The 27,966-nt window shown below is 51.6% G+C and overlaps 1 protein-coding gene and 1 long non-coding RNA gene across 3 annotated transcripts in view; one reads left to right on the forward strand and one right to left on the reverse strand.

The window, feature by feature from the left end:
- Itga11 (integrin subunit alpha 11) overlaps positions 1-27,966 on the forward strand; it is a 110,201-nt gene that overhangs the window by 70,147 nt on the left and 12,088 nt on the right. For both annotated transcript variants that reach the window (XR_015626629.1, NM_001413793.1), the window contains 13 exon segments: positions 2,931-3,075; positions 3,700-3,848; positions 7,621-7,761; positions 8,020-8,223; positions 10,192-10,322; positions 12,705-12,871; positions 13,949-14,091; positions 15,246-15,356; positions 18,364-18,449; positions 19,939-20,146; positions 23,937-24,035; positions 24,517-24,593; positions 26,256-26,345. Coding sequence is in view for 1 of the 2 variants with exons in the window: in NM_001413793.1 (NP_001400722.1) it covers positions 2,931-3,075; positions 3,700-3,848; positions 7,621-7,761; positions 8,020-8,223; positions 10,192-10,322; positions 12,705-12,871; positions 13,949-14,091; positions 15,246-15,356; positions 18,364-18,449; positions 19,939-20,146; positions 23,937-24,035; positions 24,517-24,593; positions 26,256-26,345 (1,751 nt within the window). In the remaining variant the exon portion in view is untranslated.
- LOC120094183 (uncharacterized) lies at positions 12,704-13,954 on the reverse strand. The gene is made up of 2 exons (XR_015627767.1): positions 13,860-13,954; positions 12,704-13,044 (listed from the first exon to the last, which is right to left on the reverse strand). It is a non-coding gene; the product is annotated as an uncharacterized LOC120094183 (long non-coding RNA).

The following is a 27,966-nucleotide window of genomic DNA, read 5'->3' on the forward strand; positions in this document are numbered from 1 at the left end:
GCACCCGACTGCTCTTCCAGAGGTCCTGAGTTCAATTCCCAGCAACCACATGGTGGCTCACAGCCATCTGTAAAGAGATCCGATGCCCTATTCTGGTGTGTCTGAAGACAGTGACAGTGTACTTATGTATAAGAAACATTGGACGCCAGATGCTAGTCTTCCCAGATGATTCACCATCATTTCACAGCTGGGCCACACATCTGCCCTCCCCCACCAAAGGGCTGGGCTTTTCTCCATGAATCTTCTGGGTTTATTTTTTCCCCCAGAACCAGGGGCAGAGGGTCAGGGAGGGGGCTCATCTGGGAAAAGACTGTGACACAGGGAAATGTGTTTGGATGGCCTTCATGTACACACTCCCTAGTACACCTGTCCCCAACAGGGCCACTTTGGAGAAAGGTCGCTCACTGAGGACACAAAGCTATCTGTAGCCAGGGTGCAATGGCTCTTGCTACTTGCTCCTGAAGTCCAATGCAGTCCTCAAACTCAACTCAGGGAGGGCGGAGAGTGCCCTCCCAGCAGGGCCAGGTGCCTGGTGGAGCTGGCCTTTCCCAGCACACCAGAGGTCCATGAACCGCCACAAGCACCTCTTCAAAAGCCTCACCAGAAGCCACAAAGTTGAGTGTGCAGCCGCTTGGCCTCAGCAAGCTGACAGGAAGAAAGGAACACCCTCCTCCCATTGGTGGGAAACCAGAAGTGGGAGCTTTGGGGAACCAGAGGGCATTTTCCTCTCTGCCCCATCCACCCTCTGACCAAAGACCCAGCCTGCCTCTGACTTGCTGAGAAACTTTGGAAAGCTGCTGCCTCTCTCTGAACCTGTGCGGATAAGGATCAGTCTGGCCCCTCACAGGGCCCTGCGGGCTCTCCCATGGGGCTGGCTGAGAAAGTATGCCACAAGAAGAAGAATACTCCAAAACCGAGGGATGTTGGCAGGGGTGGTAAAGAACAGGAATTTGAGTTCTGGACCGCAGTCTTAGCCCGGCCCACTGGGCTTCCCAGCCGAGTGGCGCGGGGAGCTAATTAGAAAGCCGGCCCTTGAACAGGACAGAGCATCAGGCTCTCCCAGGGACGGTTTATTTACAGTTGCCAAAGCATCCTACAAGGAAAGTTCTCCCTTCAGAGAACTTTGCAACTGTTGGATAAGATCAACTTGCCTTTTTAAAATGCAGGGGAACTGTGAATCCAGCCAGCTGAGCTAATGGAGGGTGGGGGAGGGGGGTGAGGGTGGGAACCTTACCTTCCTGTGCTGCAAACACCAAAGCGGCTGCTGCTAGCAAAGCTGCTGCTGCTGGCAGATCACTTGCTAAGCTCAGGTCAGGCCCGAGATTCTACACCCACACGGGGAGGGCGGCGGGGGGATCTCATAGAGCCTGGGCTAGCCTCAAAGTCACTAGGTAGCCAAGGATAACTCTGATTTTAGATCCCTCTGCTTTCACCCCACAAGTGCTGGGATTATAGTTGTACACCAATATGCCCAGTTTATGCAGTACTGGGGATGGAACCCAGGGCTTTGTGTGTGGTGTCGGCAGCTACTCTACCAATTACGCCACATCCCATGTACACTGGAGCCAGAGACCGACCCTGAGTGTTTGGGTTGGGTTTTTTTTTTTTTTTGTTTTTTTGTTTTTTGTTTGTTTTTGTTTTTGAGATAGTCTGACACTAACCTGGAGCTCACCAAGTAGGCTAGACTGGCTGGTCAGCAAGTGGGGACCAGCTGTTTCTCCCTCCCCAGCACCGAGTGTCTGGCACATGCCTCCATGCCGGTCATCAAGAGTTCTGAGGCCTGAATACAGGTCCTTGTGGTTGCAAAGCAATCGCTTTCCTGCCTGAGCTATCTTCCCGGACCCTTAAACAACAAGAAAACCGTTTAGTAAAAGAAAGTTAAAGCCAAAGCTAATATACTAAGGAATAAGCCACCTTCGCCCTGGATCTCCCAGGAGGGAAGCAGAGGGCTGCTGTTCTCACCGACCTCCTCCTGCACTGCTGGCCAGGCCCTACTCCCCCATTCAGAGCTTGCTCTTTGCCTTCCTGTACCCACTGGTCATGTGGGTCATTCACACTAGGGGTGGGGAGGGTACAGGGACCCATTTCTGAGGAAATGATAAGATATTCAAGAATATAGACACTTCCCGCCTTCACACACAGGCATGGCAGCATGCAATTCCTACAGCCCAGGGTAGGCAAGAGGCATCCTCCAAGCAGTGAAGAAACAGACTCCACGGCCCTGGCTCATCTACCCAGCCCAGCCCAATTCACTCTGCTTGAGCGCTACCAAACAGCTCCCAGTTCCTAGGAAGCGAAACTCTGCCCTCTCTCAGACCCAAGGCACTTTGTGCAGCTGCTCTAAAGAGGGTCACCTGTGTACAGCAAGGCTTGAAGTCATGCGGGGGTGGGTAGGTAACAGGAGATCTGAGCCGTCTAAAAGCTGAAAGAAATGTGGAAGGGTTTGCCCTGGGCTTGGAGTTTCTTTCTAGAATGTTCCTTTTTCTCTCTCTTTTTTAAGATTTTTATTTTTTTATGCATATGAGTGTACTGTAGCTGTCTTCAGACACACCAGAAGAGGGCATCAGATCCCATTACAATGATTGTGAGCCACCATGTGGTTTCTGGGAATTGAATTCAGTACCTCTGGAAGAATAATTGGTGCTCTTAACCAATGAGCCATCTCTCCAGCCCTCCTTTTTCTCTTTTTAAATTCACTCCCTTGTGATCAGCTTGACCCATTTTGGGCTTAGGTTTCAATGGGGCGCAACGGTCTCTGAGGCTTGGTTAGAAGCCAAGAGCCATAGTTGGAAGTTGGGTTTCTCTGTTACCACCCCTGGTAAAGATACCCCAGGTGGCTGGTGGGACCTCAGAAGTTGCAAGACCTGGGGTCCCCTCGTCAAGCAGTCCCTAGAAACTGGGTCTGATGCTGTGTTCTCCCCTGGTGCCAGGATGGGGTCCTGCTGGGAGCTGTGGGAGCCTATGACTGGAACGGGGCAGTGCTGAAGGAGACAAGTGCAGGAAAGGTGATTCCTCTCCGAGAGTCCTACCTTAAGGAGTTCCCGGAGGAGTTGAAGAACCACGCCGCATACCTAGGTGAGGCCCTGGTGACAGAAGGTGAGAGGGGCCCTGGATCGAAGGGCCCATCTGTGTCTGTTGGCAATCCCAGACCTAGCTACAAGGCTGGCTTCCCCCTAGCTGTGCTCCATGCCCCATGCCAGCTTCTAAACACATAGAATAAATGAGTTCTCCGTATCTCCGTAGCATATGGAAGCTTCTAGACTCTCTGTCAGTTGTCAGGGTCCTTAAAGCTTCAGGTCCAGGCCAGAGCTACATCAGACTGGATCTGCCTCCCCTAGTACGAAGTGCAAGTCTGGTCGACACCTACTCTCCCTTTTATTAAATAACTCCGGGCTTTGTTTTGTGTTTGCTATTGTTGTGGGTTTTTTGTTGCTTTGTTTTAGTTTGGTTTGGTTTGGTTTGGTTTTGTCTTGTTTTTTTTTTTAGCGCTGGGGATCAAGTACAGGGCTCTGTTTGCATAAGCCAACCACATGCTCTCCACTGAGCTAGATCTCCAGACTCTTTTATTAATCCACGTGCACAAGAGAAGCAGAACTCAATGCTCCGCCTCAGGCCTGACTGACTGAGCTCCATGACAAAACCCAGCAAGGCCTACTGAGCACCTAGCACCAGAGACCAGCCTGTTTCCTCCTTCTGCAGGGTACACGGTGACATCGGTTGTGTCCTCCAAGCAGGGGCGCGTGTATGTGGCTGGAGCCCCCAGGTTCAACCATACTGGCAAGGTCATTCTGTTCAGTATACACACCAACCGGAGCCTCACCATCCACCAGGCTCTTCGGGGCGAGCAGGTAATGGACGGCAGGCTGCAGGGGGCAGGCTGTGGGCAAGGGTCAGGGTCTGACCTAGGTGGACTGGATAGAGGGGCTTTTCCCTCTCAGCAAAAAGGTCCCACACCCACAAGCATTCCCCTGTGGGGGTGGACGCACGTCTAATTCTCTCTGTGGTTGAAGGTGCCTGCAAATGCAATTACTACCCTAACAGCCGTAGAACCTGCACTGTCCCCTCCCCTCAAAGCCAACCCAGCTCTGAGCTACATCAGGGGGGAGCCTGGGACAATTTCTTCCCTCCAGCTTATAGACTTCTTGCCTCTTGAGTGCTGGGTGATCTCTGTCGCTACCCTGCCCGCCAACCTGCCCTGTCAGTCCCTGCCTTGTGTGCACTGGAATAGAAGCTACAGGCCACATTAGTATAGATAGAGCTACCTGACCTGGGATTCTCCTGGCCCTGGGGCATTCTGAAAGGACAGTCACCTCCTTGAGCTGCCTTGTGCCATCTCTCCACCCCACAGCAAGACCCACAGGGACGCTTGCCACTGCCCCAATAGGGATATGGCTGATCTCAGACTGTGTGACAGACTGTGGCAGGTGATCACGATGCCAATTAAAAGCACGGTGGCAGGAACAGAATGAATCATTGCAGCAGCCAAGGAAGCCTTGGTCCCAGGAAGCAACACAGCTTCTCCAAGCCCTCACAGCAGATTCCTGACCAGGACAGGTTAAGAACCCAGGATCTTGACTCCCCAGCAGCCCCTAGACCAGGCCTTGGCATCGTCTCACTGACAGCATCCTCTGGTACCCTGGAGCCAAGCTAAGCCCCACCCAGGTCCCCGACATGCCTTCCCTCATTACTTAGAGCGAGAACAGCCCATCCTACAGCATCTCCTGCCCATGGCCTGACACGAGGACCCACTCCTCGCATGGCAACATGAGCACTACCTACAGTGGGTCACAGTTCTGCCACTCCTCTTCGAGGCCAGTGGGGCACTGCTGTGCTCCATGTTCAGACTGGGAAACTGCCCTACTCCCCCGCCTCAACTCCAACCTGCTCCACTTCACTCCACCATCACCCCTGCTCCACTCAACTGCCCCTGCCCCCATACCCCACACTCCACCCCATCCTCAACCCCCATACCCCACACTCCACCCCATCCCCAACCCCCCACCCCACTCCGCCCCACTCCATTCCACCTCACCCAGCTCCCCTCTGCTCCCATTTGCTCCAGCCTGCTCTAACCCACTCAAGGCCAGCTCCTTCAGGAGGAAAGGCTAGACCCGAAAGCTGCAGGAAATTTGCTGATAACTAACAATTCGTTCCTGCCCAGCTCCACCTTCAACATCAGAACAAGAAACCATAATGCCAGAAGCAGCAAAACTAAGTAGATTCCAGATTATTATGACACACACAGTTGAAGCCTCAAACTTAATCACCCACTGCCTTATAATTACTCAGTAGAGACACCTCTCTTCTCTCTCTCTCTCTCTCTCTCTCTCTCTCTCTCTCTCTCTCTCTCTCTCCCTCCCTCCCTCCCTCTTCCTCACCCCAGCCCAAGTTCATTATTTCCTTTTTCTTCTGTCTGTATGTCTTTAATCTTCCTCCTTATTAAAGGTTTTGTGCTTTATTTTGTTTTTGAAAAATGATCTCATACGTAGCCCAAGATGGCCCTAAACTCACTATGTAGCTGAGGATTGCCTTGAGCTCCCGACCCTCCTGCCTCCACCTCCCATGTTAGGATTACAGGCACACACCACCACACCCGGTTTATGTGGGGCTGAGGCTCTGACTCAGGACTTCAGCGTCCTCGGCAAGCACTCTATCAACTGAGCCACATTCCAAGCTCGCATTGTTTTTAAACCGCAGAACAGAGTTCTGAGCTGAACATGGCTGCTCACTCCCTTAGTCCTGGGAGGAAGAGGCAGGTGGACCTCTGTGAGTCTGAGGCCAGCCTGGTCTACATAGCAAGCACCAGGACAGCCAGGACTACATGGTCGTATGCCTAGAGATAATGGCACAAAGAACATTAGGCTTCTGTTGTCAGAGAGACTTGGCCAAGCAATAACCAGGCTTCTGACCTTGGCCAGACAACCAGAATTCTTTGGGTTTCAAGTAACTTGTATAAAATGAAATAACCAGGCTAAGGTATAGGCTCAGTCCTTCTTTGGGGGTATGGTACTAGCTTAGCATGTACCAAGATCTGGTTTTAACTCTTTTTCCTAATAGCATGGTGTACCCATGAGCTAACCCAAGGCTGTAACCTTTGTCTCACAAAGGCCCTGCCACAGGCTGTTCCCTCTAATAAACATTTATTGAGCCCATCCTGTTTGCCAGGGCCTACCTCATTAAGTTGCCATGAAGGGAGCAGGCCCTGATGAACTCATCACAGGCAGTGAGTGGGGGAGCTCAGAGAAACCTTTTACAAAGCAGTGACACATCTGTTGAAGCCTGAGTGACTGCAGGAGGAGAGGGTTGGGCAAAGATTTAAGGAACGGGAAAGCTTATGCAGAAGGAAGCTGAGATCCAGCCCAGGGCCTGGGCTTTAGAGAAGAGAACTGGTTCATGAGGGGCGGGAAGGAGGCTGGCAGAGGAGGCTCTGAGGCTCTGTGCTGGGAGCCAGGGACTGCTGAGCAGAGGCTGGGCTGGGATCCCATAGAGTTATGCTAAAGAGTTTAGGCTCTCTCCCAATCACTGGGTTGTATATGGCCAGGGGTGGAGGCCAGGCTACCACAACAAGGGTTGGAAGCCAAGTCTAAAGGAAGAACAGTCAGGGGGCAAATGAGATGTTGGCCAATATTAGAGATGGAGGCACAGCCAGGGGTCCTCAGTCACTAATGAATGGTGAGTGGTGTCCATATAAGAAGTGCTACACCAAAGAACAGAGAGGAGAGCAATCAATCACTGAGATGGGCATAGACAGCCACAGTCACTATCAGCAACGGGAATGCCAGTGAGCTCCTTGACACGGAAACCTGAAAATGAACCAATTATTGTGGCTCAACCAAAACCATCAGGGTCCACACCTCACTCTGAATCAGCAGCAATCACATCATAAAGCACAATCTGTCACCGTTGGCTGTGGCAGTCATGAACTCACAGCAGCTAAGGTTACCAGAGTAAGATCAAGCCTTCCAGTGTAGGTGGGGGAGGGGTTCACAGGGCCCCACCCCCAACTGATGAGTGATCCATGGCTGCTGAATGAAGGAGAGTCGTTCTTTGGGGGTGTGGCCTCTAGTATGCACATAGGCAACTAGCCTGCTGCTGTTTGAAGATACAATGTTGAGAGGAGTTGCATGAGGGGGGCTGGGGGAGGAGGGAGGAGTTGGAGGGGGAGAACTGGAAGTGGAGAGTGGATAGGGCTGTGTTTTGTTACATGCATGTCTGAAATTATCAAAGAATACATTTCTTAAATGGGGCCTTCATGAGGAAAAATATTGTCCTGGAGAAAAGGTTCTGGATACATTGTTATATCAATAATTAGGAAAGATGAAAAACAGTCTCATTGTAACAATAAGGATATATTCATAGATAAGAACTGACAATGTAAAGGCACAGTAGAACAGAGTAGAGGAAAACACAGTGAAACATTCCTGCTGGCTGGGTCTGAGTGTTGAGACTTTAAGTAACTTTTATTTTTAATCTTCATACTTTTTATAGTTTCCTCTTTTGCTGTTGTAATATTTCTGGGTTTTGTCACTATAACATATTGCTGCTCAGGAGAATAAATAACCATGATTAAAGTTAAGTAATGGGGACCCAGCTTGATCCTTTTCCCATTGTGTGCCGCAGATAGGCTCCTACTTCGGGAGTGAGATCACCTCGGTGGACATCAATAATGACAGAGTGACAGATGTCCTGCTGGTGGGCGCACCCATGTACTTCAGCGAGGGCCGAGAGAGAGGCAAGGTGTATGTCTACAACCTGAGACAGGTACTGTGGCCAGGGGAGTCCAGGCAGCTCTGCAGGGCATCAGAGCCCTGTTCTGACTTGGTCAATCTCAAGGAAACCTGCAGGAGCCAGCAGGAAGAGCAGGAGTCGCTCTACCCAGGGCTCTAGTATCTGGGCTCCTGTCCTCAGGAAGGGTTCTTGGGGAGGGAATGGAGAGACGCCACTTGGTGCAGGCTGGGGGATCAAGATACCAGAGCCTGAACTCAGTTCCTCCGTCTCTCCCTGGCTTTGGTTTTACAGAACCGGTTTGTTTTTAATGGCACTCTGAAGGATTCCCACAGCTACCAGAACGCCCGGTTCGGGTCATGCATTGCCTCCGTTCAAGACCTCAACCAAGATTCCTACAATGACGTGGTGGTGGGGGCCCCTCTGGAGGACAGCCACAGAGGGGCCATCTACATCTTCCATGGCTTCCAAACCAACATCCTGAAGAAGCCCGTGCAGGTGGGGCTCTGGAGACTGGGTAGAGCAGAAAGCAGGGGTGTCTGAGCAGCACCCATGAACTCCTGTGGTTCCGTTTCCTTTCACGCCTTCTTGCAGGAAGGATCCTATCTGTCTGTCCTGCCTCACGTGGAAATATTGCCAAGGGTGCACTGTATGTTCTGGCCCCCCTTCCTGTCCTCATATACACCTTTATCTTTTCCACATCCATTCAAATAAAAATCCCAGGCACAAACATCACTACCTCGACAGGACCAGCTGGGACTGGACAGCTCCCACATGGGTCCATTTTTACTACAAAGAGACCTCACATCTCAGTTTCTCAGGGTCTCATCCAACAACACAAATTTACCAACACTTTTTAAAATGTCTTTTCTCTTTAAAGAGAGCAATCTGTATATGGATGTTTTGCTTGCACGCATGTGTTTATAATGCCCAAGGAGGCCAGAAGAGAGCAGTGGATTCCTTGGAACTAGAGCGATAGACCATTGTGAGCTGACGTTTGGGTGCCAGGAACCATACCTACGTCCTCTGCAAGGGTGGCCAGTGCTTTGTGGTTTTGGTTTTGGTTTAGATTTACTTATTCTATGTATGAGTGATGTCTGCATGTATGCATGTGCCTGGTGCCCATGGAGGTCTCAGATTCCCTGGAACTGGAGTTAGAGATGGCTGTGGACTGTCATCTGTAAGATGGCTATGAACCGCCATGTGGATGCTGGGAATCAAATCTAGGTCCTCTGTCAAAGGACAAGTGCTCTAACCACCAACTGTCCCTCCAACTCCACTTTCCTTCTTTCTTTTTCTCTTCTCTTCTCTTCTCTTCTCTTCTCTTCTCTTCTCTTCTCTTCTCTTCTCTTCTCTTCTCTCTCTCTCTCTCTCTCTCTCTCTCTCTCTCTCTTTCTCTGTGTGTGTGTGTGTGGGTGGGTGGGTGCACACGCATGCACGTGCGGGAGTGCATGCATGAAGGTGTGTGTGTTGTGGGGGTTTTTGGTTGTTTGTTTGTTTGAAGAAAGGTTGACTTAAATGGCCCTTGCTGACCTCAAACTCACAGAGAGCCACTACCATCTCTGTCCACCCCGATCATGCACACACAAATCTCTCTCTCTCTCTCTCTCTCTCTCTCTCTCTCTCTCTCTCACACACACACACACACACACACACACACACACACACACACACACACACACACGTCTGTCTGTTTTGTTTTGGGAACCTCCTCTAAGATTATTCAGGGCCTCTGTGTGACCCGGCCACTGTGTGATCCTATGCATTGGAACCTGCTGGTTCAATAGTGGATACTAAAAGGCAATGAGTCCCTGTCTCCCAGAATCTATCAGTAGATAATTGTGCACCGATAAAGGGTAGGACCCAAGCCCCACCCACTTCCCTGCCTAATTGTTAATAGAGCCCAGTGAAGGTACGTACAGTTGTGAGTTAATGATCTAAATAGTTGTATCAAGTCTAGAGAATTAGTAAGGTGGTCAAATAAATACACCAAGATCAGAGGTGCCAGGAATTTGTTATCCGCCCAGTAATATCCATTGGCATTCAATAAGTACTTCATTTTGTTTTTTATGGTGCTGAAGATCAAAGGTAGGGCCTTGCACCATCCAGGTAAGCACCACACCACCCGGTTACACCTTCAAGCCCTTGAGGGTTTTTTTGTTTTGTTTTGTTTGTTTGTTTGTTTGTTTGTTTGAGGCAAGGTCTTGCTGTGTAGATCATACTGGTCTTGAATTTGTGACCTGAAATTTCTACCTCTAAAGTACTAGGACTCTAAATGTGAGCCATCAAACCTTGTTGGGGAATATTTTGAGACATGTTTTCACCCAAAACAGTGACTTTAAAGGTAGTGATATTCTAGGCGCCTCATCAAGCAGCTGTCAGGTTCTCAGAGCTCAGGATTGTGTCTGTCCCGCTAGAGCTAACCTGGCTCACAGTACACACACCCTTTCTCCCCTCTCCCTGCAGAGAATATCAGCCTCAGAGCTGGCTCCCGGCTTGCAGCATTTTGGCTGCAGCATCCACGGACAACTGGACCTCAATGAGGACGGGCTTGTGGACCTAGCAGTGGGCGCCCTGGGCAACGCTGTGGTTTTGTGGTTGGTTCCCCTGCTTTCCCTAACTGGAGGGCTCTCCTGTGTTAACTGAATAGAGTGTTTCAAAAGTCTGCTTCAGGGTTTTCCCCTCTTGATGAACCCTAAACCTCTCCCAGCCCATGTAGTCCTGGAGTCCTAATCTCTGTTCTCAGTGGAGTTCTAGGACTGGAGACCACTCTCTGTCCCCAGAACTCAGAATTTTTCCTATGCCCTGCTTCCTGCAGCATCTGTTCCACTCATGCCTTGCAGGCTCCTTAGAGGAAGCATTGAGCCCCTCCTAGAATCATTCTCCTCTCCTCCTGTGTGGGAGAATGGACATGGAATACGGGGTTTCTTTCTCCCAACCCCTCTGATTTCATTTCCTTCTGTGTGGTTCCATATCAGTGTTTGAGGAAATCCTGTGAATCTCCTTGTGTACCGCTGCTTTTAGAATGTAGTCCTGGTTTGCCCGGAACCCACCGTGTAGACCAGGTTGACCTCGAGCTCACAGAGATCCACCTGTCTTTGCTGAGATTAAAGGCATATGCCCGGCTGATTGGAGCTTTTGTAATATAGGTTGCCGAGATAGATTTCAACGTTTAGGTTTTCTGCACTAACTTAAAATGTGAAGGAAAAAAAAAATAAAAAACCAGCCAACGCTCTGTCATTCAGCACTGACACTTTCAAGGCCTGGCTGTGCTTCCGGTCTTCCCCCTCAGTTGTACTCCGTGTGCCTCCCACTCGACCTCACTCCAGCACTCATTAGACTTGCAGAGTCTGTGCCAGCAGACTGCATCTGGATCTGCAGGACGTAGCGGTGCATGCAGATTAAAACTCGAGACACAGCTTTAGAACATGTTCGTGTCTCTCTCAGTTTAGTGTGACCTGGGCTGCATGGGATTCCTTTTCTGTCCCTTTCCCTGTGAAGCCAAGGATGGCTTTGAGCTTCTCATACTCCTGACTCTGTCTCACCACCTCACCTTGTTTATGTGGTGCTGGGAATCAACCCCCGAGCTTCGTGAATGCCAGGCAAGCACTCTACCAACTGAGCTACACCCCCTGTACCCGGCATGGAGTTTCTTTTCCTTTTCTCTTCCTTTTCTCTTTTCTTTGCTCAACTGTTCCGTCCTGATCTGGATCAACAGGTTGCTCCTCAGTAACAGGTCCCAAGAGAGAGGACCAGAAAAGGGAGGGGATCAGAAGATAAGGAGACAGAGAAGTTTAGGATTGGGAGATCTTGCACAGACTGTCTTTGCTGAGTGTCTTAATTGGGGTTTTACAGCTGTGAACAGATACCATGACCAAGGCAAGTCTTATAAAGGACAACATTTAATTGGGGCTGGCTTACAGGTTCAGAGGCTCAGTCCATTATCACCAAGGTGGGAGTATGGCAGCATCCAGGCAGACATGGTGCTGAAGGAGCCGAGAGTTCCACAGCTTGTTCAGAAGGCAGCTAGGAGAAGACTGGCTTCCAGGCAGCTAGGACACAAGGGTATTAAAGCCCACACCCACAGTGACCCACCTACTCTAACAAGGCCACACCTCCTAATAGCGCTGCTCCCTGGGCCAGCATATATAAGCCATCACACCATTAAAGCTCATTTTGAAGTATAGTATTTTTATATACGATTTTCAGGGGGAGATATGGAACAAAGTCAGCAGAACCATCATAGACGGGATGAAATTGCAAAGCTGCACAAGGGAATGCTGGGTATCTCTAGAGCATTGCAGCACACAGCAGCCAGGGGACTGTAACCTCCAGTCTCTTCAGGGGGAAACCCGAGTCCCCAGGAACTGAACTTTACCTCCTGCAAAGCTCTAGCCTCAGCCCCAGACTGGCCAAGTCTGCTCCTGAGCAAGCACATGGAGCTAGGGTCCTTCTGTCCTTTCACAGGGGCTTCTGAGAAAGCCTTGGGTCAGTCCAGCTCTCAATACTTCTGTGCATACGGATGCCTGTGACGGCCAGAAGGGGATGTCAGATCCTCTAGAACTGTAGCTACCGGTGGTTGTGAACATCCACATATGTTGGTTCTGGAAACCAAATCCAGGTCCTCTGAGAACGCAGACCTGAGCCATATTCCCAGCCCCCCTCTCTCTCTAGTGGATTCAAATATATCTTGGGCCTGCTAGGAAGGATGGGGGGAAGTCAGTAGTTCTCAACTAGAATAACCCTGGAGAAAAGGAGAACAGGGTGTCCCAGAGCCCAGAAGCTGCTAAGTCCTACCTTTCTCTCTCTGACCCTCTCCTGTAGCTTCCCAAGCTCTCTCTGCTCCATCTATTACACTGCACCCTGTAGGCAGGTTTTACAGACTCTGCTCCCATCTGGATCTGTACCTTCGCCCCAGGGTCTCAGGCAGGCAGGCAGAACTCCAGCCCTACCCTAGCTTACCTGCCTTTCTGTTCCAGGGCGCGTCCCGTAGTTCAGATCAACGCCAGCCTCCACTTTGAGCCTTCCAAGATCAACATCTTCCACAAGGACTGCAAGCGCAATGGCAGGGATGCCACCTGCCTGGCTGCCTTCCTCTGCTTCGGACCTATCTTCCTGGCACCCCACTTCCACACAGCAACCGTCGGTAAACCAGCCTCCCTGGGCGGTCAGCAAGCTCCAGTCTCTCTGTGGGCCTTGTGATTGTTCCGGTTCACAGCCTGGGGCTTTCCCAAAATGGGGTCTGAGTACCAGGTCACATCCTGAGACACCTTTGACGTCTGCTGGATTCTCTGATGATGCTTTCCCTTCAAGGGATTCCTGGCAAGGGCAAGAGGGCAGGACTGATGGAAAGACCAGGAACAGAGGAACATCCCTTGGTTGTGTTTTGAATGGGATGCAAAAGGCAGGCAGTAGAGTACAGAGAGGAGGCCAGGAGTCAGCCAGACACGGAACCAATCTGGAGCCAGCAATGAGGAGCTGAGAACACAGTGGCTCACAGCTGCCACCCAGCAGGGACATGGGCTTGGGAAGGGTCCTCTCCTTTTACCTCAGACTGGATTCAGGCACACACTTCCTGAACCAGGCAGCCCTGGAAGTGATGGATGCATTAGTGACCACAGGTAGTGTCCTCTTCAGTGATAAAGGCACAAGAGCAAGGACGAGAAGGGTTTGGGGGCGTAAGGGGGCACATCCCAGCCTGGTGGCTGTGCACTTTTCCTGCATGTTCCATCTATGGCAGGACAAGGATTCAAGGACACAGCCACCAGAGGGCAGCATGGGGAACAGAAGGCACTCTGCCATTCTCTCAAACTTTTGTAAGCTAAGGGCTGAGGGCCTCAAGCCACAGAATACAGACAAGAGTCTGAGGAGCATCGTTAGTGTGAGTGAAGCCTCCAGGAGAAGCTCCTACAGGTCCAGAGCAACAGTGTGAGGCAAGGTGTTGGGGGAGAGCTGAGGAGGTCATTTGTGGGCAGAGCTGAGCAACACTGGCCTCACTCAGGTCCCTCTCCTTCTCCCAAGGCTTACGTCCCTCTTTCGTCCTCCCTCCTGCCTCTCACATCTCATCCTCTTCAGCCCCTTCCTCCTTAACACAGTCCTTGCTCCCCATATGGAAGCTTCTGGCTTCCAGCCACCTGTGAGGGATGAGGCCAGCCCAGAGGCTGAACAGGTCGGCAGATGTGGATGAAGCCCCAGCTTGGTCTTGCCCTCTCTCCTCTTCCAGGCATCAGGTACAATGCAACCATGGATGAGAGACGGTATATGCCACGGGCACATCTGGATGAGGGTGCAGACCAGTTCACCAACAGGGCTGTCCTACTCTCTTCTGGTCAGGAACACTGTCAAAGGATCAACTTCCACGTCCTGGTGAGCCCAGCAGCCCATGAGCGGGTCAGGTCCTAAGCCCTACAGAGGAAGGGTACAGAGGAAGATCTGTAGGAGAAGTGAAAGCCCCGTAGTTGCCAGGGGCTTGTTCTGAGCCCTCAGTAGAGAGCCAGGAAGTAGCATGGCTAACCTTGGCCAGTGCCCCTCCTCAGGCCCCAGATAAAAGCCTTCATGGCTATCCTGCCCACCTGCCTTCCCAGCTCTTCCTCCCCAGAAGGGATGAAACCAGGGAGGTGAGAACCCTCTGAGAAGATGAGGGAGAGAGGGAGCCACCACCCATCGCTAGAAAGGGCAGAGCAACAGAATGGAGTGAAAACTGAATGAAGCAGGCAGAGGCGTGGACACATGGGCTAGTGGCATCCCAAGAGAGGTGGTGGCCTGGTGCCCATCACTGAATGAGAAAGAGGCTTACTCCATACAGAAATACCAAGTATGTTGACCACAGCTCTAGAGCATGGGTGCCTTTAGACTGCTTGGAACTCCCCGGTCACTTGTCATCCATAGTCAAGACTAACTGAATCACATGTTCACTCATTCATTCATTTATTCATTCATTCAACATTATAAGGCTCAATGGTTGGGCTACACCTAGAGGTTTCTAGATTATTCCTTGCTGGGAAAAAAGTCAGACACACAGGTGGATTTTTTAGCTGGGTGTGGTATTACATGCCTATAATCACAGCACTCAGGAGGCTGTGTTTGGGGCCAGCCATAGATATAGATATATGAGAGAGAGAGAGATATGAGAGAGAGAGAGAGAGAGAGAGAGAGAGAGAGAGAGAGAGAGAGAGAGAGAGAAGAATACTTAAGTGGCGTCAATGCCGTGGGAAAAGCTGAAGTCACAGATCTGGAGGGAGGAGAAAGGTGCCTGCCAGGCTTCCTGAAGGGTCAAGTTATCTGAGTCGTGAGAGTTGGGCTTCGAAGGGCAAACAGGAGTGTGGTGAAGGTTCAGGACCCCGAACTGGCATACACTCTCACCGGCAGATCTTGACAGAACCGTTACCCACACGGGGACTTACCCTGAGGGCCACAGGCTACTGTCCGCCATCTTAGAGAGGTGAAAGTTCTATGTGTGCAGTCTTAGCCCAAGAAATCGTAGTCTCCCCTCTCTGAACTCCGCCTTCCTCTCCCCACAGGACACTGCAGACTACGTGAAGCCAGTGGCCTTCTCTGTGGAATATTCCCTAGAGGACCCTGACCATGGCCCCATGCTGGACAACGGCTGGCCCACTACACTCAGAGTGTCGGTGCGTCCTGCCCCTCTGCCACCCTGTCTCCAGACCTGATGAGAATGACTGAGTCCTTCCCTCACCCCCCTGCTTCCTGTCCCCAGAGAGCCACAGCCAGTAACAGCAGGACAAGACTCCTTCGCTAGGTTCCCCTGCCCTCTGCACAGGAAGGCACTGAGTGGCCCCTGCAGACATGAGATGCCCAGAAGGAACCTGTGACCCTGTGACCTCTGGTTCTTACCTCCCTAGTTTTCAGAAAAGGACTCAGCTGCTTTGAACTTGCTCTCGTGTTTGTTCAGTAACAACTCAGTAACAGACTCCCTGCCTGCTACTAAGTAACTCCAAAAGAAAGCTTTCTTTGTACCAGTGCTTCCAGCTCTAGGGGTATCTAAGTCCTCTGTTAACAATTTGGGGTGCTTGCTCCCTGAAGAGTCCACTCGAGAGCGCCTCTTCCATTTCTGTCTAAGTGGACTAGAAGAGCAGGCAGGATTTACATAGGACTGTAAGCATTAGGAAAAGACTTAATCACAGCTCTTAGAAACCCAGAGCTTCTGAGGCCCAGGCACCCAAGCAAAGCCCCTCCCATAGCCTCAGAGTCACCAAGTGCTCCCTTGCTTGATCTCTCCAGTACTGTGAGAGGACTGTAGGGTCTGCAGCTGTGTTGCACTGCCTCGCTCACACTCCCACAGCCCCTCGCATCCTCCATAGCACCCCATCCCTGCACACTCCTCCAGCCCTCCCCACAACACCCATCCTCCCTCAGCCCCTCCCAGCTTCTCACCAAGCCGGCCCTGTTCTCTCTTGTCCCTTCTCTCCCATGTGAGTCACTGGGCCGGCATGGGAGGGAAGCTGCTCCTAATGGCTGACTTACCTAACACAGTAATTACAAAGTCTGTACCGCAAAAGAATGGGTGCCTGATGCTCACTCATGAGACCCATGAGGCAGATTCACATGCAGTCACCCATGATGCCACCTGATCCCCCCAGGATCCTGATGCCAGGTGGAGATGGAGGACATGAGTCACCCTAGATAGTGGGCAGGGGAACTTCCTGCAAGAGGTGGCTTTGAGCTGGACTTTAAAGGTCAATCTGAACTCAGAGCTGCAGAGCCAGCGGGGTAAGGAGTTGGGGGGAAGGCCCGCTTTAAGCTGGGAGAACTGGCTGGGTGTCTCCAGGGTGTGGGAGTGAGGTAGTGGGGTAAAGGTGAAAGATAGATAGGGCCAGAGAGAGTCACTGAGCGTATGGGGGGAATGGGGCACCATCTGAATTCTGGGATTACAGGTGGGCACCACCACACCCAGTTTATGGGGACCTGAGGGGCTAGGGATGTGGCTTAATTGGCAGAGTGCTTGCCTGCTATGCTCAGTGCCCTAGGTCCCCTCTCCAAACCAGCATAAACTAGGTGTAGTAGCACTCAGGAAGAGAAGGCAAGAGGATCAGAAGTTCAAGGTCACTGTCCGCTACATAGCAAGTTCAAGGCCAGCCTAGACTACAAGAGACCCTGAGCTAAGCCAGTTTGTGACACTGAGTGCATCCTTCTTCATCATCTAGCTGGAACTTCTGAGGACTGGTTCTGTCTTCTGCAAGCTTACTGGGTGGCTGGCTAGAGACTTGAGCCACCAGGGCTGTGGCCGGTGTTTAGTGAAGTGTTTGCAGTGTCTTTGTAGACTGAGTCCCTCTAACAATATGTCTAAACTAGGGTCCAGTCTGTCTTAGTAAGAGCTAGTGAGGGGCCAGGGAACAGTGGTTAAGAGCACTGACTGCTCTTCCAGAGGTCCTGAGTTCAAATCTCCTGGTGGCTCACAGCCATCTGTAATGGGATCCAATGCTCTCTTCTGGTGTGTCTAAAGTGAGTGACAGTGTACTCACATTAAATAAATAAATAAATAAATAAATAAATAAATAAATAAATCTTAAAAGAAGAGGAGGAGGAGGAATATTGAGACCAGGTGCCCTGTCCCCATCCCCCTTCACTTCCCACCCCACCACCACCAATAGCTTTGACTGCCACTGACACCTGGGCTTCAGCACCCAGACCCTGTGGATGAGCCACAGGGCACACCCCATGCTTCACATACTTCCAAGCCAAGCTTCTGAACTATATCTTAGGGTTCTGAAAGAATGGTGCCGGCATTACCAGAATATGAAAAAGAACCCCTCCCTCCCTTGGCCCCAAGAGCTTCTAGTTCCTAGTGACCCACCTCTGAGACCTTAAGCAAGCCAATGCCATCCTCACCCCTCCTGAGTGTCACCCCACCTCCCCGGGTCTCTCTGCCCTGAGCCCTGTCCCTCCCAATCCATCCTCCCTCCCCTGTCAGCTTGTCTAGCAGGCCCTCCTGTGCTAGTACTTACTAGCTCCTGTTCCTGTCAGGTAAAAGGGATGACCCAAGGCCCTACAGGATCTGACAGCTTTTTATTCCTTCCCCTCCTCTGCCTGGTCTCTCTCTCTGTGGCACTGAACTATGGAGTTGTCTCCTCCATTCACCTCATCTCTTCAGTCTCAGGACCTTTGCACTTCCAGCCTTCTCTTGGATTCTCCACTCCCCTGGGGCATCCGCTTCGCCCTCTCATGCTTCAGAACTCTGACCCACTGTCCCCACCCTGAATACCTAGAGACCCAAAGAGCCAGCCCTACCTCTGTCTCCCTTGCTCCTGTCTCTGCTTTTCTTACACATTTCACATGAGCCCCGTCTGTTCACATGTCAGTCATCCGCACGATCCAAGAGCAGATGCGGTGCCTTTCTCAGCCTATGTCTCCAATGTTATGGACCTTAGACACAGCAGACGGGCAGTTCCTTCTAACTGGAACTGTGCTGCTGGGCGAGGAGCCTGTGCTGCCAGCCTGGCTGAGCACTTGCTCTTAGAGGAGGGAGAATCTATGCAGGAGTGAAGGAATGAGCAAGCTGGTGTGTTGGGGGAGGGCAAGGCAGGCAGAGGCCCATCTGGCATCAAGTGATAAATGCTGGAGGCTCTGGATTCTAAGGGTGGAGGCCATGGTCCCCTCCCATACTGGCTCTCCTTGCAGGTGCCCTTCTGGAATGGCTGTAATGAGGATGAACACTGTGTCCCTGACCTTGTACTGGATGCTCGAAGTGATCTGCCCACTGCCATGTAAGTGACTCATTGTCCCATACACCTCGGACCCATCTCTGCTGGTGGCCTGGAGCTCCCCAAGGGCTGGATTGTCCTAATGCAGCTGTCACACAGACAGCATGGCTCTAATACTAACAGAACAATCGCTTCTAACTCCCCTGTGATCTCAGGCAACTCCCCTTCCTCTCTGCTGGCCTCAGCTGCTCTGTTGAAACCATTGGAGAGTGAAACAGGAAGTGGAGCTAGGGAGACAGGGATGTAGCTCAGTGGGTAGAGCACTTGCCTAGCATGCACGAAGTCCTAGGTTCAAGCCCAAGGGTAGCGTAGGTGTATGTGGTGGCCCATTCCTCATGGTAGCACTGAGGGAAGTGATCAGAAATTCAAGGCATCTGTTGCTACTTAATGAGTAATTCAAGGTGGGTGAGTAATTCAAGTAGTCAGTCTGGGCTACACGAGACTATCTAAGAAGTGGGGAGAGGAGCTCAGGTGTGGTAGGGCACCCCTTTAATCCCAGCACTTGAGAGGCAGAGACAGGCAGATCTCTGTGAGTTCCAGGTCAGCCAGAATGAGATGAGACTTGTCAGAAAACAAAGGAGGAAGAGGGGAGGCTGGACAGATGGCTCAGTGGTTACGAGCATTGGCTGTCCCTCCAGGGGACCCAGGGAACCCAGCTCAATTTCCATACCTAAATGGAGGCTCACGAGCATCTTTGACTCCAGTTCCATGGGATATTATGCCATCTTCTGGGCACCAGACATTCACATGGTATGCAGGCATATATGCAGATAAAACACACATACACATAAGTAAACAAAGTCATAGAAAAAGAGACAGATGACCCAGAGTTCTGATCTTGTCCTCTAACCACAGACCCAAGGTAATGCCTAAGGTCCACCAGATGAACACCAGGACTTTCTAGTCCCTCTAGTGTAAAGATGGTAAGAGGGTAAGAGGGTGCTGGTGTACTTGTTTAGGACTTAAACGGTAAAAGAAGAGAACCAGCTCTCTGCACATGACGGAGCACAGCACCCACAATCTCCCAGAGGAAACAGACTGGGGCACAAGGCAAACTATGGTGGAATACTCATGAGCACATTTTTAACGTATAGAATGAACTTTACGATCACCTCTGCTCAACTCTGATGCGATGAGACAAAATGTAAACGACAGGAAAGTCATCAAGATTTAGTGCTGAACTTCCTGGCAGCCAAGGGCAAAAGGAAGTAATGAGATGATCTGTGATTAACAAGGTGAAACAGGAGAGCTAAGTCCTGAGGCAGACACAGCCTGTGAGAGCAGGGGCTTTAGTGCAGGCCGTAGGCTGGAAGCACGAGCTCTTTGCTGGCCCCTCCATCTCTCGGTGTCTGTTCCCGCAGGCCCTGACAGGCCAGGGGCCCCATCCCCAGGTCTCTGCACCAGTCCTGAGGCTCGGCTTCACCCCTTCACCCTCCCCACCCCACCCCCGCCCCATCTCGCCTGCCTGATAGCCAGCGACCTCTTCCCACAGGGAGTACTGCCAACAGGTGCTGAGGAGGCCGGCCCAGGACTGCTCCAGTTACACACTGTCCTTCGACACCACTGTCTTCATCATAGAGAGCACACGGCGCCGGGTAGCAGTAGAGGCCACGCTGGAGAACAGAGGAGAGAATGCTTACAGTGCAGTCCTCAATATCTCCCAGTCAGAGAACCTGCAGTTTGCCAGCCTGATCCAGAAGGTAGGACCTCCGAGGCTCACTCGGCTGACCTGGGCCAACGGCAGAGGAGTAGAGGAGATATTGACAGAGCTATGTCCTGTCCCTCCTCCAAGGGGTTCTCACTGGGTCATCTACACACAGGTAGCTTTGAAAACTTCCTTTAGTCTTCAGCATCTAGAGCTGGGAATCATGGTTATCCCGGAGTCTGCGTCTTTTGAGAATAGGAGAGGAATGTCTGAAGCTGCCATGCTGGCTCTACTTGTGAGCATGTGTATATGTGCTCACAATTGTTCAGACCCACAAGGATCAGACTCCTAGCTCTTTGACTACAAATCTTAGATACCTTATTGTCACATTCAAGGCCCCTCCTGCCACTTTTTCTCTTACCCTGATACCCTGATGCCCTCCCTCTGCCCACCCCTGGTCACCATTGGCTCCCAGTATGCTCTGTTCATTCACACCTGGGTCCTCTGCTTAACCCAGGGCCTGCCTGGGATTCCCTCTACCTGTGTGCTGCTCCCTCAGGCCACTACTTCATGCTAATACTAAATACACGGTCAACACAGAATCCTTGGGAGGATTTCGTAGCTTGGTTGGGAGGGAGTTATCTCCATTGTATTAAGGAAGACCGAGTGGGGCATAGAGCGGGTAGAGGATCACACAGCTAGTTAGTGAGAGTGAACCACTCTAGGCTGTGCTTCATGACAGAGTTCTGTCCTGTACCAGCTCTTTGCATATCTTTTCCCAAGCCCCAAGGGGGCTCCCATCCCACATTGCCCCCAGGCTTCTGGGTATGTTCTCTAGGGATGCCATCACTGCCTCTAACTAGGGACTGGGCAGAGGGTTCCGACACTGAGGGCTCACACCACAAGCATGTGGACCAGTGTTCCATCCCTAAAGCTCCCATGTGAAAGCCAGGCACTTACAGCCCCGACACAGGGAAGGTGGAAACAGGAAGATGCCCGGAACCAAATTAGCTCCAAGCCAATGAAAAAGCCTGCCTGAAGAGACAGGGTAGCTAGCTCCTGAGGTAAGACACACAAGGTTGTCCTCTGGCTCCCATGAGCACGTGCGCACACCTACATGTGCCACGTACATGTTCACACATACACACAAGGAAAATCCCAAACTTCCCAGGGACATGTGTCCTGTCTCAAACACATCTTCCCTGGCATTGTTCTGAGCTGGACCAAAGCTAAATGCATAGAGGGAGCATCCCTCAAAGCATGTCCCCTGAGTGAAGCAGGACACTGCTGTCAGGTGTGGGTGTCAGGGGCACCCAGGACCCCTCAGACATGGTTCCTGTCCTCTTGGGTCTCAGTATCGATGTGGAGTACAGAGCACATGTTTGAGGGGACCTTCTGCCCTCTCCTCCTCCTCCTCCTCCTCAGAAGTGCTACCTAGTACTACACCTAGAGAGGAAGCCAGGTAAGCACCTCCCTGCTCCCTGGACTTCTGAGCTGCTTCATAGCCAAGAGGGGGAAGCAGAGGAAAGAATGTTATCCTGCAAAGGGAGAGATCACCTATCTGTGCCCTTCCATCCCCTCACTGGGCCTCAGGCAGGCAGGCCTCAGGATGTCCCTCCATGGGGGCCTGTTGGTAACGAGGACTAATCTTTCTGTCAGACTCTAGCCTAGGAAAACTACACTGCTGTCCACTGCTAGAGCAGTCATTCAGTGGCCCTCTAATCCCAGCCATGGGCAGAGAGAGACAAGCCAAGGGATCCCTAGGGTTTGCTTGCCAGCTAGACTAGCCTACTTGGTGAATTCCAGGCCAGTGGGACTGTCTCAAAAGAGGTACGGAGCCAGCCCCTGAGGAACAAGAGCCAACATGAACATGTTGGTGTGAATGTGCACACAACACACACACACACACACACACACACACACACACACACACACACACACCAGTGGGTGATACAGTCTATGAAGCTCTAGGTCCCTCCACAGAAGATAGAGAGCTAGGCTAGTGGTCCTTGCCTTCTTCACATGCCATCCATGTCCCCTCTAGCGAGAGGACTCTGGGATAGGAGCCCCTTCATGGCCAGGTAGAAATACATGTTAGCCTGCTCAAACCATCTGAAAGCACAGAAGCCTGGAACTGGGCTGTCTTTATTAGGTCTCTATTGATGTGGTAAAGCACATGACCAAGAGCAACTTAGGAAGGAAGGGTTTATTTCACCCTGCACTTCCAAGTAACAGACCATCACTGAGAGAATTCAAAGCAGGCCCTCAAGAAGGGCAGGACCTAGAGGCTTATGCCACAGCCATGGAGCGTTCTACTTACTGGCTTGTCTCCATAGTATGTTCAGTCTGATTTCTTATAGCACCCAGGGGTGGCAGTGCCTACCATCGGCTGGGCACTCCCACATCAATCACCTATTACAAAAAGGCACTATACCCTTGCCTACCTACAGGCCAATCTTAGGGATGCATTTTCTCAATAGAAGAGTCTCTGTTCCCAAAAATGCCTCTAGCCTGTGTCAGGTTGACATAAAACTAAGCCAGCCCAGGCAATGCCATGGAGACCAGATTGCACACAGCACACACTCACACAGCACACACACTCACACAGCACACACTCATACTTGCACACACACAGCACACACACTCACACAGCACACACTCACACAGCACACACACACAGCACACACTCACACAGCACACACTCGCACTCACACAGCACACACACTCACACAGCACACACTCACACAGCACACACTCACACAGCACACACTCACACAGCACACACTCATACTTATACTCACACAGCACACACTCACACAGCACACACTCACACACAGCACACACTCACACAGCACACACTCATACTTATACTCACACAGCACACACTCACACAGCACACACTCACACAGCACACACTCACACAGCACACACTCACACAGCACACACTCACACAGCACACACTCATACTTATACTCACACAGCACACACTCACTCTCACACAGCACACACTCACTCTCACACATGAGAGTGGTACATGGATGAATGCCTGAGTCTGACTCTGAATCAAGCCCTCCCTGCCTTGGAGCGAATCATCACAGCAGAGTTATGGGGAAGCCCAGTCAATGGCTAGCTTTCTGGATTATAAATTATATTAACTACTTTCCTCTTTGCTGTGGTCCAGCACTGGACAGAAGGGGTTTAAAGGAGGAGGGGTCTGCTTTGGCTCATGGTTTAATGGTACAGTCCACCATGGCAAGATGACAGGGTGGCTGATTTTATCGTGTCCAAAAGGCAGTGGGGAAAATGAATGCTAGTGATTAGTTTGTTTTCTCCTTTTTGATCCGGGACCTCAGAGTATGGAGTAGTGTTGCCCATACAAAGTTGTTGGAGACCAGGCAATATAATTCTGTGGCTCCAGGACCTGGGAACCTGAGGCAGCAGGGAGGTCATAACCTGGAGCAGCTGCCAACCTTTGAGTGGACCAAGTGTCCACCCAGCCAAGCCACCGTCCACAGCCTGAGTGAGGTCTAGACTTCAGAGCCCCAATCGCAGCTCCAATTCCCCAGTCACAAGGGGACATCAACATACACCTGAGCACTTGTCTACCGACCTGGCCATTGAGCAAGACCCTCCCCGTTATTGTCGCAAGCTTTTAGTCTGAACCAACCATACCTGTCGTCATCCTTAGGGGCCCCCTGTGGTTCAGGTAGTTGGAAAGTGGCATTTCGGGTGTCTAGTTCCCATGGTCAGGATGGGGTGGTCCCTGAGATGGGGTGAGGGCTGGCTGTGGTGATCATGCAGACCGAGGACTGGAGCCTCCCTGATTACGGCCGTGTCCCTCCCAGGATGACTCAGACAACAGCATCGAGTGTGTGAATGAGGAGAGGCGGCTACACAAGAAAGTCTGCAACGTCAGTTACCCCTTCTTCAGGGCCAAGGCCAAGGTAAAGGCTGAGGGACCCAGCAGGGAGGGACAGAAACTGGGACTCAGACAGTGGGGAGCAAACAGAGGCCCAGAGAGCAGGAGGAGGGTTGAGCGTGTTTCTAAGTATAGTTTCTTTCTGGGGCCATAACTCAGTTGGTAGAGCGCTCACGAAGCATGCATGAACCCCTGAGTGGAGCACGCATGTAACCCCAACACTCATGAGGTAGACACAGAAGGTCAGGAGTTAAAGTCCATCTTCAGCTTCAAAGTAAGTTTGAGGCCAGCCTGGGCTACATGACACTGTCTCAAAAAAAGAAAGGGGGGATGGGGAACACCCACACGGGGAGCTGCTGTCTTTGCTCCTGTGGTGACCCAAGTTCACTGTTCTACAGCCCTGCACCTCCCTCCCAGACATTCTCTGTGGGTTCGTGAGGTGATAGTCAAAAGCAGGCCAGAACCAGCCCACCTCAGTGCCCCAGCTTAGGCCCACTTCTCCACAGGTGGCTTTCCGGCTGGATTTCGAGTTCAGCAAGTCTGTGTTCCTGCACCATCTTCAGATCCATCTGGGTGCCGGCAGGTCAGGCCCCACCCCCCCAGCATCAACCCCCTCACCCTGTGCTCCCCCATGCCCACTGGATCCCACTGGCAAACCTGTTGTTCCCTGACCCAAGTTGGTGGAGGGGTTGGGGTGGGGGATGGGAGCTGCTTTCCAACCATCCCAAAGCCTAGCCACAAGTAACAATGGCTGTCCCTGAACCTGTGGAGAGAGCTTTAGGCAGCAGTCAGTCAGAAGAGCTCCTGGTCATTCAGTCCGCACAGCAGCCCCTCACAATCAGCAGAGGTTGTGTGGACTTCCAACCACAGAGCCTATAAACAACTGAGAGCTGGACACTTAATCACACCCCTTCTGTTCTCGCTGCTGTAACAAAATGCCTGGCACAAGGAGCTAAAGGCAGAGGGGTTTGTTGGGATTCACAGTTCGAGTGCACAGTCCATCATGGTGGGGAAGGCATGGCGGCTGTACTTGAGGCAGACTTCATGGCATCCAGGAAACAGAGGTGGGATTCTGTGCTCAGTGCACAGTCTCCTTTTTATTCAGTCTGGGACCCCCGGACATGGTGCTGCCCACACTCAGGGTTCACCTCAGTTAGGCCAATCTAGACAAGCCATCACAGCCAGGTTTGGATGTGACTCTGGCTGACGGTCAATATGAGCCATGGTACTCGCCTTGGACACTTCTATTTTTAAGGGGATTTTCCTTCCTCTATGTGGGTCTGTATAGCTGTCCCTCAGGCTTCTTGGAGGTGGCTTGCTCCAGCTTGACCCATGAGTCTCCCTGGGCCAGCAAGAAATTGTTTCCTTTCTCACAGAATCACCTCTGTGTGAGATGGAGGGAAGAAGGGGAGGACAGAGTAGCTTCTGTCTGATCAGAAGCCTCAGAGCATCCAAAACCCTCCACTAAGTAGTAAACCTCCAGGAAAAGCAAACGTCACCGTCTTTGCCCTGAGTCACAGGTGGGCTGGGGATCTCCAACACAAGCCCGTGCTGGCTACCAGCTATACTAAAATAAATCCCCCATGTCCTCAGACACCTCAACTGACACACGGCTGAGTTTGTGAACTGTCTTGGTATGCTGGGGCCTCCCAGCTCTTCCCTGGGGCAGAATGTCCTCCTCTCATGGAAAGTAAATACACTTCCACAGTGGTGGTCATGGGCACTTGTAAGCCAGGGACAGGCAAGAAGGGTCAGGGGTGTCAGTCAGTTAATTTCTGGGGATCCCCTTTTCAGCCTCACTCCCTAGCTTGGGGAGTAGAATCAGTTTATGTACAAGCTGAAATCTTGGGGTCTTGCAAAGACTGCAGCCTGTGGGACCAGGAATCAGTGAGCTCCCCCACAGTAAACCCCACTGTTCTTCCCAGGGCAGAGTAGGTGACTTTCCTCAAGGCTCATCTTTCTCCCAGTCCCAAGTTCATCCTCACTTTCAGTTCCACAGCTGGGGAGGCTCATCAAGAAGGTGGCACAGACAGGCAGTGGCCACGAACTACCCAAAGGCCTCTCTGACGGCATGTCTACAGAGAGAGCTGGCCCATTCCCACCTACTAGCCCAGCCTCTAGGAGACACCCCAGCTTTCCCTGGTGGCCTGATCATAACCCAGCAGCCTGAAAAGCCAGTGCATCCTCCCTTCAGCTTCTAGAATCCCTGTGGCAGTGTCCTCTCTAATCCCAACTCCCCTTGTAGCGACAGTCACGAGCAGGACAGCACCGCAGATGACAACACGGCCCTCCTTCGCTTCCACCTCAAATATGAAGCAGACGTCCTCTTTACCAGGTAGGCTATGCATCTGCAGGAGGGAGGTGGTGGAGAGAGGGACCTGAGCGAGTGAAGGCAGCATGAAGCTGGTCAGGAGGAGGTCCCCAGCACACAAAGCTGGGAAAGGAGTGAAAAACAGAACTCTTCAAAGTCAGTGCTGCGGGTTGGAGAGCCACTCAGTGGTTAAGAGATCCCAGGTTCATTTCCCAGCACCCACCTCAGATGGCTCACAACCAACCACCAGTAACTCTGGTCCCAGGGCACCTGACATCTTCTTTTGAATTCTGTAGGCACTGCTTTCACATACACCTTCACACAGTCATATATGTACACATACACATACACATAATTCGGGATAAAATAAATCTTATTTTTAAGTCAATCTGGGTGGGGCCAGTGAAATGGCTCTAGCAACCTGAGCCGAGTTCCTAGAAACAGACAGGAGAACCATCTAGAAACCTGTGGGTTAGCTAGCCTTAAGTATACAGAACAGCAGAGGAAACAAGAAAGACCCTGCCTCAAAATAAGATGGAAGGCCAGACCCAGCCACACACACACACTCACACACACACACACACACACTCACACACACACTCACACACACTCACACACACTCACACACTCACACACACTCACACACATACAATCTCACTCTCACACACACTCACTCACACACACTCACACACACTCACACACACTCACACACTCTCACTCTCACACATACACACTCACACACTCACACACATACACACTCACACACACTCACACACACTCACACACATACACACACTCACACACTCACATACACACTCACACACACTCACACACACTCACACCTGTCTGGGGATGTAGTAGAGTGCTGGCCAAGTGTGCATAAACCCTCATTCCATCCACAGCACCATATAAACCAGACAGATCCATAATCCCAAAACTCAGATCCCAGCACAGTAGAGGTGGAGACAGGAGGATTAGAAGTTCAGGGAATCCTTTGCTATATAAAGAGCCAGCCTATGCTACATGAAACTCTGTCTCCAAATTAAAAAAGAAAAGGAAGGAAGGAAGGAAGGAAGGAAGGAAGGAAGGAAGGAAGGAAGGAAGGAAGGGAGGGAGGGAGGGAGGGAGGGAGGGAGGGAGGAAGGAAGGAAGGAAGGAAGGAAGTCAGTCAGTCTGTTCTGATTATCACTGCACCAACAATTCCCAACAACGTCACTTGTCACTGAGAAAGGAACTCAGACACCAGGCCGCACTGGGCCTGATCTTCCACCACTCTTAGACCCACTAAGCCCCAATCTGCTGAGGAACCAGCTCTAATCCACTGGGAAGTCCCCAGCCACCAACCACAGAGAAAAGAATTATGAGGTGGAGGGTGCCCAGGAGACAAGGATGCAAAGAAGTCCTGGCATGGACGGAGAGACCAGGCCATGGTGCCTAGCCTAGGACTCCCAGACGCACATGGCAGAAAGCAGTCTCTGCCCAGGGCATTCATTTCTACCAATCCTATGAATCCTCAAGACAGTGCCCTTGTGGCTGCATAAGACACAAGGTCCCAGGAAGCCGGCCCAGGTCTGTCTCTGCCCTGCTCTGGATCATCCTGTCAGCTCTGACTCCGCCCACACCCATTTTTTCCTTGGTCTCTGCA

Source organism: Rattus norvegicus, chromosome 8 (assembly GCF_021556685.1).
Source record: "Rattus norvegicus strain SHRSP/BbbUtx chromosome 8, alternate assembly SHRSP_T2T, whole genome shotgun sequence".
NCBI classification, from domain to species: domain Eukaryota; kingdom Metazoa; phylum Chordata; class Mammalia; order Rodentia; family Muridae; genus Rattus; species Rattus norvegicus.